Source organism: Theobroma cacao, chromosome 2 (genome assembly GCF_000208745.1).
Source record: "Theobroma cacao cultivar B97-61/B2 chromosome 2, Criollo_cocoa_genome_V2, whole genome shotgun sequence".
In the NCBI taxonomy this organism is placed as follows: domain Eukaryota; kingdom Viridiplantae; phylum Streptophyta; class Magnoliopsida; order Malvales; family Malvaceae; genus Theobroma; species Theobroma cacao.
This window is the reverse complement of record NC_030851.1, coordinates 3550289-3563432: the sequence shown is the minus strand read 5'-3', so window position 1 is coordinate 3563432 and position 13144 is coordinate 3550289. Positions and strand designations below refer to the sequence as shown.

The window sequence follows — 13144 nt, the reverse complement described above, 5'->3', positions numbered from 1 at the left end:
ATGTATAATACTTTCTTCTTTCATGTTACTAAATAATGCTAAGTATTGTATAGGCAAATGTCATTGTCCAAGCTTACATTACATGGTCCAAAGTCTAAACACATTATTTTGGTTTATCATCCCCATGTTTTAATCTAACTTTATAAATTTCATTATTATTATATATTAAAATTGCACAATTGTCAAGAAAGTAAGAAGCTAACTAAACCTGAAAATTGAAATTAAATGAATAAATTAATTAAAGAATTGATTAAAGCTAACTAAAAGTCATACTACCTTACCATAGATCACATGGCCATGACACCAACTGAAACAACAGACACAATCTCGTAATTATCTGCGATTCCAAGGGCAATTTCTTTAAACCTTACCCATATAATACCTCCCTCTACCATAATTCAACTCCGAAATTGAAAAGAGGGAATTCTAACGCCACTACCAAGTTGCTCCCACACTCCCTTCACTTTTTCTCTCACATTCTCGGAAATACTCTCTTTTCCGTTTGCTCTTTCTGTCACTTTCTTGCGAAAAAAAATGTCACATGGGATGGGAAAGTGCCAGAAAATCCGTCACATTGTCCGAATCCGATTAATGCTCAAGCAGTGGCGAAGGAAGGCCCGCATAACGGCCAGCAGCAGCAACAACAATAACGGACGCGCACCGTCTGACGTTCCTGCTGGACACGTGGCTGTCTGCGTGGGCACCAGTCTCAGGAGATATATCGTACGCGCTACGTACCTTAACCACCCAATCTTCAAAAAGCTCCTCGTACAAACCGAAGAAGAGTACGGTTTCAACAACGTAGGACCGTTAACCATCCCATGCGACGAGTCGTTCTTCGAAGAGATACTCCGAGTCGTCTCCCGATCTGGCGCATCAAACTCGGGCCGTTTCTCTACTTTGGAAGATCTTCAGAGATGCTGCCACGTTGGCATGAAGAATAAACTCGGGTTCTTCAGCGAATCTCGACCGTTGCTTCACGGGGTCGCCGACAAATCGGTCTACTTAAAAGGCTAAAGCAAGCCAGCCAAAAAGTTACCAACACTTCTGGGTCGACTCGGCTGATTTACCCCGAGTTGGAAGCGCTAACAACTGTATTTTGAAATTGAGTTTGTTAGGGTATAAATTAATTATTATTATTAATTTGAGTGAATTTGTGGGTAATTTTTAAGTTTTTTTTTTAAACGTTATGATTATATAGTTAATTAACGAGATGGCGAAGAGGGGTTGTTTTCACCGAGTCATCCCATCCCCAGTGGAGGAGAGTGAAGAAGGCTAAGCATAATTTATTATTATCTCTTGTAAATCCAGTGACTTTGATTGACTAATTCTAGGAATTTCAGAGAGATATATATATATATATATATATATATATATATATATATATATATATATAGTATGTCAAAATTTATAATTGATTGCCTATTACTATTTCTGAATTTGCATTCTTTTCCAAGTTGTGTAACTCTTTATTGTGCACTATAAGAAAAAAAAGAAGGAAGAATAAGATATTGCTCTTTTTATTATTCTCATTTTTTCTACTTATTTTGTAATTTTCGTTTTGTCATATTATGCCTATTATTTTTACTTTTGTATACTTATAAAGTGACATTATGTAATTAAATAATAATGTATATGTATTATACATTAAAAATATATCAAATATAAACCCAAAAAATTCTTATACTTGAAGCACGGATCAATATACCTTAAATTTGATTCTTATGAATACCCAATGAAGGAATGAGAAAGCACAGTCTACTTGGATAAAGATGATGTACATTGACATTTGAAATTTACTTCAAAGTAATGATAAAAAGGGGGTAAAGTGAGTGTCTTTTTTTTTTTTAGTGTTTGATAGCAAATATTAAATTTAAGATAAAGTGGAAAAAAGAAATCTTTGTTTAGTCATGTCAGAGATCACATTCTAATCTGGTGGGTGAAACTTTATTAGGGTGGATAAGATTAATGTACTACAAGTTGCGGAAAAAGTGTGGGGGACGGAGGAAAAAAAAAATGCAAGGAAAAGGAAAGGAATTCGATGGTATACTACTACTACTACTACTACTACTTTGTAATCAGGGCAGCAACCGCTTCTGCCAATTACTATCATGTCATGTTGCGTGGTTATGCATCAACCACCATGCGGCAAAAGTTCATATTGCTTATGTTTTGGCACCCACAATTCTTCCATGTAATGAAGGCTCTGTCTTCTGTTACTTTTAATTTCCAATGTTAATTGATTTACTAGTAAACCAAAAGCTAAAATATTATCCTAATCATTGGACGTCAAACGTAAGCACTAGTGTTGGAAATTTTCAATAATAATAATTGTGATGGGTTAAAGTGTAAATTGGATCATGACTAGCTTAGTTGTTTATTTGCACACTATGAATCAAACTGAATTTGAAATTTATTATCTGTGTCTCTTTTGCAAACTATGTACATGAAAAAAATTTTAATACTTTTGTGCAATATTAGCGAGGATAAATAAAACTTTTAATTCTTTTACTCACTATCAGTAAATGAACTTTTATTATATTCTCAATATTTATTGTTTGTAACATTTTTACACACCGATAATGAGGGTGAACAAAACTTTAATTCTTTTGCATATTATTTATGAGACAAATAAAACTTTGATAGTGATATTGATACACATCTTAAAATCATTTCATTATTTTTCAATTCTATGTTTCAATAAGTAGCATGTAATATGTTGCTTTTAGAAGTAAAATATATGTTGTTACAAACTGTTGAATCAAAACGGTTTTAACGACGTACGTTATGTTAAAACACATAACTAAAAAACACATAGAAAAACAGAGGGTAAAATATACTAATTTTCTCAACTTTTGGATATAATTATATGTGAGTCTATTAATTTTTAAAATAAACACTCTCCAAATGTGTAAATAATGTTAACATCTAATTGTAAAATGTTTAAAATGTCATTCTTTTTTTTTTTACTCTTTTTCTTTCTTTTAGATCGTTCGAGAGTGCTCTTTTACATTGATCAATCACCCAACAATCAGATCTAACCATGAAAAGTTAAATTTGGTCGAATTTCCTTGAGTTCTCTTTGGAAGGATCGTGCATTCCTTTCGGGAGCCCATATTAGTGCTCCCTTGGGGAGCATTGTTTGTTGCGTGTGGTCAAACAGAAAGAATTTTTTTAAAAAAATTAAAATACAAAATTATAATTTATATAATGATAATTTTTAAAATTAATGATAATATTATTATGTCATCTAACTAGTAAAAATATTGATGATTGATTAACGATAAGATTTATGTTTATGATGAAAATATTCTTTTGAAATGAATTATTCATTTTAAAAATTAATGAATTCATGTATAATTATTATAAAAAAAATTAACATATTTTATCTCAAAATAAAATAAAAAATGACTCCAAATTGTGAACATTTTCAAGTGTTGATAAGGGTAATCTTTAATTTTTTTCTATTAATTAAAATGAATTTGTCCCTCAGGCGGCCGCCGCCTTATTTTAAAAGCTGAGAGCAGCTTTATTAAGGAAACTTTGATACTCATATGCATCCTTTCCATTATCGAACCATCTGTCAATCAATTGAATTAAATAATATTTTAGATTAGCTTTTGTTAACGTTGTTGTCATTTCATTTCGCTCAAAAGGGGTTACAATTGATAAGATTCCATTCTTGTTGAAAATTATACTCGCTTCGTTTTACGAAATCGACAAAACAACACCAAGATAACCAAAAATTTGCTACGTAACTGAATTCATGATTTGTCATATATAAACAAAAATTAGATATTTACTTAACAAGACCAATCAGGTTCAATCTATAATTAGATGGCTTAGGCATTTTCCTCTTTAATTTTCCTGAAACGTATCAAATGTATTCATCAATCATTCAATCAAGGTTTGTAGTATCATTTTTGGTTTGCAGGTGAAGAGAAGGGAATCATAGGAGCCCATTTAGCCTATCGGTGGGCTTGACTTAGGCTTTGCCTAAGCCCTACTCTTTTTTTTTTTATCCAATTTGTACCAAGCCCGAATCAGAAACCAAATGAAATCTTAATGATTCACACAAGTGACAGCTGAAACGAAAGCTTGTTAATGGTGCAATGGAACTAGTCATCCCACTTCATTGCTTTTGCATTGGATGCTGTTAAGGTCTTAGCGTGTTTCCTGCTAACGCTGCAACAAATATTCTCTCTGCCCAAACGAACAAACAAAAGGAGGAACATAAAATCGCAGAAAAGAAAGAAGCTTGGACCTTGAAGGTTTTTTTTTTTTGGGGGCGGGGGGGGCCTCAACCTATCATCTATCTCTCTCAATCGAGCGAACTTTTTATCATTGAACCTTAATTTGTGTTTTCTTCTGATTGCATAATTTCTGCTCTAAAGAAAGATGTGACAAGAATAGACCGCTCATGCTCAAAGCATTCAATGTATCATTCAATACTACTTTGGTTACAACTACACAATAAGTACATGTATTCTTCTCTACTTTGATTAAAAATGGAAAAAATGAATACAGTTCAATGGGGATAGATTGAGATGCTAGGAATAATTGGCTTAGAGGCTGCTTAGGAAAAAGCATGGGGTTGAAACACTGTTTGAGCCAATAGGGTACTGACAGATATGGGGTCGGGGTGCTCGTTATGGTGGAACTGCGTCTGTCTAATCACTGAAACTCGAGTAATTGGTTGGTAATGTTGGGTCAAAGATGAATTGGGCCAATGACCAGCTAAGTTTTGATGGGATAATGTTGCGTACTCAAGCTTTAAAATTTAATAAGACTTCTGAAATGGCCTCTGGCATCGAGATGGGTCCTCCGTGATCGAGAGGATCCAACATTTCCAACTTTCATCATAGGGTCCATTCCAAAAGGCCCTTTAATTCCTTTCAAACAGCTTTTTCAAAGTCTTTTCACCAACTCATGAACTCTCTCCCTGTCTCAAAGGATTTTCAAGTGAAGAAGCTATAAGATTTTTCATAACTTGGAGGGCGTTCAAGCAATATAAGACTGAGCTTTTCCTTAATGGTGATTGGGTGCATGGTAATGTCATGCATGCATGATACCCACGTCATGACGGGGTCCACGCATGTTCGTACATCAAATTCTCCACTTGTTAACTATACATCGGGGACAGATCACGTGCTTCTCATCCGCAGCTGAAGTCGTGCTGATATGACCCGCAGGGGACAGGGAGTTGCATAGCAGCCCACTTAAAAGATTTAACGGCAGACTTCAGCTATAATGTTAAAGCGGGTAACGTTGAATCCAAAGGGTGAACGACGGTGGTTTTATCAAATGCTCCGACAGAAACGCGATTTTTGTGGAAACGAATGACAGGCACCGACCAGTACAGATTCGTACATAAAAAGTTTTTTAATAAGACAATTTTGTCCCTACCCGGTTCAGAATCACTCTCCGAGGGGTCCTCTAGTTTCAGGGCCGGGACAATTTGGTAAAAGGAGTAAAGAATATTCCTATTATGAAAATGATGTTGCCCCCTCCCTCAACTTGTTAGATTTATTTTTCTTTCTTTTGCCAATCCCTTTTCTGTACTGGCGACACACACACTTCTTTAATCAGATGCAGAACTTTAAGCAGTTTAAGTGGATGATTATCATGGACCGACTTTTATTGGCTTCGGAATCTGCTAGCCTAGAATGCAAGCATCCAAGCTGTTGAATGATAGAGATGGAGACGTTACCAAGTTATTATCATCAATAGCATTTATGCACCAGGGGACCCCATCATCAGGACCCTTTTCCTTTTTTGCATTTCTATGTATAGATAGGATTTCCATTTGAATTTGTAAGATCAACATCTACATGAATGATTAAAGTTATGATTCATGTATAGATAGGTCTAGGTTTGCCTGAACAGGTTTTATCTTCCTAAAGTTAAGATCTATGGTACGTATACTCAACTTTTCCTGATTGCCAGTCCTTTGGCCATGAGCTTCATATGTAATATTACAAACCCGGACAGGGGAGACAATATGTAGATATATATTAGATAATGGAAATCACGTAACGAAAGGAAGAAACCAAGCTTAGTTGATGGTGGAGGAAAAGACAAGTTTATATCTTTTCTCGTCTGGTATAACCTAATGGTTGTTGTAGATTTCAGTTTTGTAATTTAGGAATTGTCTGGAGAAGAAGAGAGCATGCAGAAAATACTGAAAAATCAAGCAACCAACAGATGATAAAAACCCCACAATCGGTCCGACAATGCCCACTCGTAGTATCTATTGCAATATTTTTTGGTGCCCAACATGTCTTCCCCACAACGTATTCCTAACCAGTGGTTCTCCTTACAAGGAAAAGACAACAGGGTACAACTTGAAAATAACAACATTAACAATGACGAAAACAAAAACAAATGCATTAAACAGTGTTTGCATGGAATATCAATCTCTTTTTAATGCACAAAAAGGGACATCGTAACAATCTTTTTCTGTTTTTTTTTATACGTATATATAGTCCATTAATCTCGATATGAACTTAATCGATCAAATGGGTTAAGGTCAGAATTTGATTCCAAATCCATAAAAAAGACATACTGGTATATATAACATTGTGGGATAATATATATAATTTCTGTACGTATAAATATAGTTAATTTTTTTTTTAAATTTATATGTCATAAAACTTTGTTTCATATATATGTCCATCCAAATATGGTCATTGGTTTCTTTGTTTTTTATGAGTAGGATTTAAGAGGGTGACAGCTCTAAATGAGATTCTTAATACTCGATTTGCAGATAACGCTAATCCGGGAGATGGATATATCTTTTGAGGATTTCGAACCATGCTTATCCTGAGTATCGCACATTGTGTTAACAGAGGGCCATTGCATATGTATTATGTGTATTATATGGACCGACTGAGCTCAACAAATGCTGCTGTGGTGGCAAAATCAGCTGTAGAAATGCAATAATAACAAGAATGTCCCACCCAGCATTCAGCTCCAATGAAATTAATGTTAATAATGTAAAGGGTAGATGTAAAAATATAACTACTTGGAATCACAGTTAAAGAGAAAACCTTCATTTACAAGTTCAGATGTCAGGCTGCTAAGTTTTTTACTAGGTCGATGAGCTTGTAATGACCTATGATATGAGGGTAACCTGAAAGTTTTATACCCTGCATTGCTAGGAATAATCTTGATCAAATTGTATCAAATGTTCCCAGATATATTTGTGTAAGACAAATCAACATGTCATTCATGTCCTTCCACTTTTACTGTGGATGCATGCTTGAAAGTGATGCAAGTGAGGCAACAAAAAACCTGAGCTACAGCAGGTACAGGTATATTTAAGAAGCATGGGCATGTTTAATTATTAATTTACTAAATTTTGATTGCTGAACTACCTTCAATGTCATTATCAGTCTCTTCAATACCCCTTAATTTGTCAGGAATACACTTTGGTCGTTGGTATTAATGAAAATAATTAACCTGCATCTCAAGGTCAGCATTTGCTTCAGACAATCCGCCCACTATCAGCATGTGCAATGTTGGAGAGACTGCGTCAAGCTCTACAAAGCCAATCATGTATCTAGAAAATGATAGTATATGGATTGTGACTTTGCCATAAACACATAACAAATGGGAGCTATAATTAAACCTTAATATCCTTCTCGCGTGTTACAAAAAAAAAAAAATGGTACTTATATATTTCTGAATTCTGATAATGGGTAAGAGAATTTAATGGATAACATTGAACTGACAAAGGCTCCTTCCATGAATTTACGTAGAACGTGGGGTGGGGCATCGGAGACAAACTGCAGAAGAAATATGCAGCCAACTGGAAGACTTGTATCTCTGCAGATTTTAAATTTCCAACTCATTGCTGTAATTGATGTGAAAGACAGGACCTCTTTTTCATTAATCAACCTATTGGTACATGTGAATTCTGTCCCCTTCTTAATCGAAGGGGTTTGTTGTTGTGAAAGGGAATCTATAGGCTATAGCTCTAATTCATTCCTTCAGTCCTTTCCAATGCTGTCTAAATAATTTTGATTAGCTAAAACATGAAGGAAGGGAGATTATTAATTGCAATAATAGCATATTGAACAAGAAAATGAATGGGATTTTTGTTAGTAATTCTTTTTCTATTTGTAAAGCATTTGAAAATGGAAATTGAGAAGTAGTACTATTCTTTTTCTTTTTGTACTAGTTCATATAGACAATGAAGAGGGTCAAAGAATAGTTGGTGTTTTATCTACATTATGATGCATGGGGACCAAACCAAAGGAGGGGAAAGCAAGAACACACACAATAGCTTTCTTTGTTTATGTGCTGGGTTCAATTTTAGGCAAGCACTCTGCAGATCTAGTTACAGGCTTGTAGGCTTTAAGAAACCAGAGGTACCTGAGCCAGATGCCTGGCCTTGTTATCAAGCAAAATATACTTTCAGTTGGGAGAAGTACACATAACTTTTGGAACTTCCATTCAGGATGAATGTTTTTTTCCATTTTATAGCTCAAGTTCAACTTAGAATCTTATAAAAGTGAATGGAGGCAGTCAAGTGGGGGTAAATTTTTTTCCCCTAAAATAATCAACTTCCATGTACCATATGATACAAGAAATGTGGAACAAGAATAAATTTTAAGATTCTTTCAGTTTTTTATGTATATATTTTCAATCAGGACAAGTAAGACCCATGAGAGAGAGGGAGAGAGAAAGAGCATGGGCAGAGCATGAAAACAACACCAAAGCAATAATGGTGGGGTGAAAGATATTTTTCTGAAGAGCAAAATTCTCAAATAGATTTGGTCTTAGCAAAAGATATTTTTATGGCTGAGGAAGTTGCAGAAGCAGTTATATTGAAGAGCTGAGGATTGTCAGAAGGCTTTTGTGGCTAGAAGGAAAAGAGGCAAAAGAATGCATTAATTAAAAGAGAAGAGAGGACCAGCTAGCTAACCAGAAACAGCCTTTGCTTCCTAACTGGTCCATGTATGGGAAAACAGTTACCATCAGGAATGACATAAATGAATGGCTCAAGGGTTTGATCATAGTCCCGAGGTTATACCACCAAATACTAATTATACTCTGTTTGTTGTGAGAAAGAATTTTTGTGCACGTGAGAGGTGGTCTATGCAGTTACAATGCATGCATTGCCCAGTTTTCTCTTATGACCCAAACACTGCCAAAGTGTGGGAAGAGAGAGAGAGAGAGAGAGAGAGAGATTTATGCAAGTCATGGATGGGTTAGTTTTTTCATCTTCTTCAGTTATAACCCCCCAAAAGTATGTTAGCTTTAATTTACAGTCTCTTTTAAACTGTTGAAAAGAAAACAACAATGTAAGGCTTGTGATTCAACTGGCCTTTTTTGTTTGATATCTAGGGATTATATATATATCTGAACAAAAATATATTCTCATTTTCACTAAACAACCTCGCTTAAATGATATTGGCCACCCCAATGGGCAGACAGTTGATTCGACTAAAATGGGAATGTCAATTAGAATTTGATTTGAAAACGAGGTCAATGCATGGTTCATTGTTAGATTCAAGTGTTAGGAAGAGCCAGTCCAAATACATGAGCCACAAGGATTGGGATTTGGGAATATTCGGAAGATTTTCCGCCATGAAAGGATGAAGATAAGACAGGTAAAATTCCTAAGGGAAAAAGAATTTTTGAATAAAATTAAGATGTTAGTATTAAGAAAGGGAAAAGGAGAAATGGAATTTTGGAATATTTAGGTCATGTGACGTGAGAGTTATGTGTCAAAACCAACAAATAAATGCAGATGTGGAAGGGCTGCAGGGCTGGGGATTAGATCAGACCATTGATGCAGAAGGAAAAGAACAGACCCGAATAGTCAATTAAGATGACAATGAAATGGGATAATGCTGTCTTTTCCTCCTACTCATCACTTCTCTTTCGTTCATTTTTCACTCCTTTTTGGTGTTGAAACATGCTGCCCATGGTGCTTTATATAATTTGCAGACACAACACTTCAATCACATTTTTGGGGTTCAAAGAAAATGAAAGAGTGTGAAACCTCTGAGAATGACATGAAACAATGTGGAAATTATCCAGTCTGACTGAAAATATTATCTGGTCGTGATGGCATACATCAACTACTGTTTTTTGCTAATCATACATCAAACCCATCCCAAGAAATAATACATACTAATACATTGATTGAGAAATTACATATATAACGTATATGAATACTCGAATGAACCAAAAAAGGAAAAGACAAACTCCTTAAGATGCCAGTCCTCTTGCTTACGGTCTGTCGGTGTTATCACATTTGGTTCAAATCCCATCTTGTTTTCCTAATTTTGAGCTTCCAATATTTACTCTCTTAATTAGCATGAAAGAAAGAAAAAGAGAAAAGTGAATAATGACCCAAGAACAAGAACACTTATCTTAGTTCTTATATGGCACATTGATTTCAAAACTTGGATAATATATATAACCTTGTGATTCCGTACTTGCTTACGTACCCTACATTCTCTGACAAGCCATGTTGCTGTGGATGCACATTTTAATGTTTTACTTACATATCCTTGGCTGGATTTGACAAATGATCCAGTTTCTGTTCTGGCTAGCTAAGCTAGCAAAAGATTGATGTTATTATTCCTCCAGTTTGAATGAAAGTAAACAGTGAGAGACAGAGAAAAAGAGAGAGACAGAGAGAGAGAGAGGATGTGAAGTTAAATAGGTTGATTACCTTGCTTTCATTAATCAAGACCCAACTTCTCTCACAGTTGTATTACAACCACAATCTGTGAGGAAACAAACTTTATACAAATGATCTAACCCAGAAAATTTAATTCTTGGGTTTAAGTTAGAGTCACTAGTTACTAATTAAACATAAAAAAACCCAAATTAATGGGTTCAAAATGGGGAAAAAAATCGAGAATCACAATGAAGAATGATGTTAAAAAAAGAGAAGGTAGCTAAAGAAATACAATGCTGCTACTTCTCTTGGCCATCTTCTCCAAGCGAACCCCTTCATATCAACTTTTTTTTTTTTCCAGACTTTTCATCTAAGCATAGATGTGAGAGAGCGGAAAACAACTTCTTCACAGGGGATAGTAAGGCCCATATCGTGGTCGAACCCAAACTCTTCCTCAGCTCGTCGAAGCAAACATTGAAATTCAGGGTGAGTCAAGAATGAGATGGGGACAATGTATCTGCTTCTGTTTTCGCCAACATAAACGGCAAAGTGACCTTTGGGTACGTCAAGAGGGAGCCCATCTTCGTCGTAGCCATGTTTCTTTCCTAAGCTGGAACATCTCTTGAGAATTTGCTTGAGAACTGCGGTTTGAGGCAGTTTGGATGATTTTCTAATTGCCATTGTTTTGCAGCTGGTGAAAAAGAAAGGTTTTTGTGGTTTGAAGGAAAGGGGAGAGATAAGAGAGTGAAGTAGGAGTGAGGGGGAATGGTATGAGAGGATTGAGGATCGAGAGGGTATTTATTCATGAAAAAAGTTGGAAGGAGAGAAAGAGATAGAGGGCCAGAGGGGTCATGTGGGAGTGTGGGGGCAAAGGACATACCACGGGTGTTTTGGGGTATGTGTTATATGTGCAAGGACATGGTGGGAGCCAACCCCATACGCGTCTCTATTCCATGTTGGCCCTCCTAAAGACAACATGGACCCTCCCTCCCTCTCTCCCTATCTAGGCATTTAGCTCTATTCTACTGATCCTCAATTTTTTCTTCCTTCCCCTCTCTTTGCTCTTTTTTTTTTGTTTACAGGAGAGAGCACTACGCCCCAACGCTTATATCTCATCTTACATTTTCACCACTTGAGCTAAGCAGAAATGGCATCCCCTTCTCTGCTCTTTATATTTATGACATATAGTAAATTGGTTTTTGCCGTTATCATCGCGATGCAGATCTGCACTTTTGGCCCCTTGTATATGTTTCTTATGTAATCAAAATGGCCGTGGAAGGAAAATAGACTCTGTTACAATATTCTCTAGCAAGTGGCGCTAAGGTCAATACTCAGTAGTTGTACAAGGTTCATTGTTTGCATGTTGCTTTGTTTAGGACCTTAGGTCTCTGTGAAGTGTTCAAAGACTAGATTCTCTCTTTAAGGTCACATCCTAAGTGAAAATATAGTGAGTAGATTTTAACATCTCCCTGCTCTTTTCCTTTTGTTTTTCCATCGTTTAAAAGGAAAAGAATTGTTGAAATGAGGTTACTAAAAGGCTTCCCCTAACCCTAATACCAACTACCAAGTTAGGCCCCTGCTCTTTAAAAAAAAGGTTTCTCTTTGCCTAGCTTGTCATCTGTCTTAAGCTATTTATTTAATTACTACAATAAGCTCTATCATCTCTCTGTCTGTCTCTCTCTCGACCTGAAATCACGGACCGATAATTAGTGTACTGGGGAGTACAGCAGTTTTGCTGGTTTGGATTTTTGTGATTGTTTGGCTTGTGATTCTGTGGTCTGAGAGGCACAGGAAAACAACACTTCTCCGAGGCAGAATCCAAAATTTTTTCAGCAACCCATGTGTTTTTTACTGCTAGATTTGCAGGTTTTGACCTCAGTTGCATTTTTTTTACATGGTCAGTTCAGTTAGTCACATTTCCATCAGAAAATGCAAATTAAGAAGCCAGGTCAGGCCAGGGCATAAAACCCTCTCTCTCTCTCTCTCTCTCTCTGTGTAACATCTGCCCATTCTGGCATTTATTTATTACTGTCTTAAATTGCTTAATCCAAAAACAAACAAAATGAAGAAAAATTCTTGACCTAGGACTACTCTAGACTAGTATCCTATATTGTTTAATATTCTACTTGAACATGAATATAAGATGTTCTTAGTTTATTCCATCAATAACACCAAAGGGTATCCATTTATCCCTTATGTTTTAAGTAAAGATCACTTATCAATTATTGAATCGCATACTCGAGTACAGTAAAAAAATTTCACTTATTAATGAATGAATAGATAAAAAATGTTATACTCCTTTGTTACTGTATTATTTCTCTAAATTCTTTTACGATTGGTCCAAAAATTATTATGAAAAATGCATATAACTTCGTAAACACAATGCCAAATGAACCCTTAATCAAATTAGTTATAGCCTCTCAAACTTGAAAAAATGAGCAAGGTGATCGAGAATGCAGCAAGGATGCATGCATTGTGAATATAAAATGAAACACCAAAAGGAAT

General features: G+C 35.6%; 2 protein-coding genes across 2 annotated transcripts; one reads left to right on the top strand and one right to left on the bottom strand.

The window, feature by feature from the left end:
• On the top strand, positions 377–1352 carry LOC18607668 (auxin-responsive protein SAUR71). The gene has a single exon (XM_007041934.2). It carries the CDS (start codon positions 535–537, stop codon positions 1015–1017), a length of 483 nt encoding a protein of 160 aa, XP_007041996.2. The 5' UTR covers positions 377–534; the 3' UTR covers positions 1018–1352.
• On the bottom strand, positions 10669–11485 carry LOC18607667 (auxin-induced protein 15A). The gene has a single exon (XM_018115071.1). The coding sequence runs from the start codon at positions 11318–11320 to the stop codon at positions 11006–11008; it is 315 nt and encodes a 104-aa protein (XP_017970560.1). The 5' UTR covers positions 11321–11485; the 3' UTR covers positions 10669–11005.

Coding starts and splice junctions, on each gene's coding strand:
- LOC18607668 (XM_007041934.2), top strand. CDS start 535: ATGTCACATGGGATGGGAAAGTGCCAGAAAATCCGTCACATTGTCCGA.
- LOC18607667 (XM_018115071.1), bottom strand. CDS start 11,320: ATGGCAATTAGAAAATCATCCAAACTGCCTCAAACCGCAGTTCTCAAG.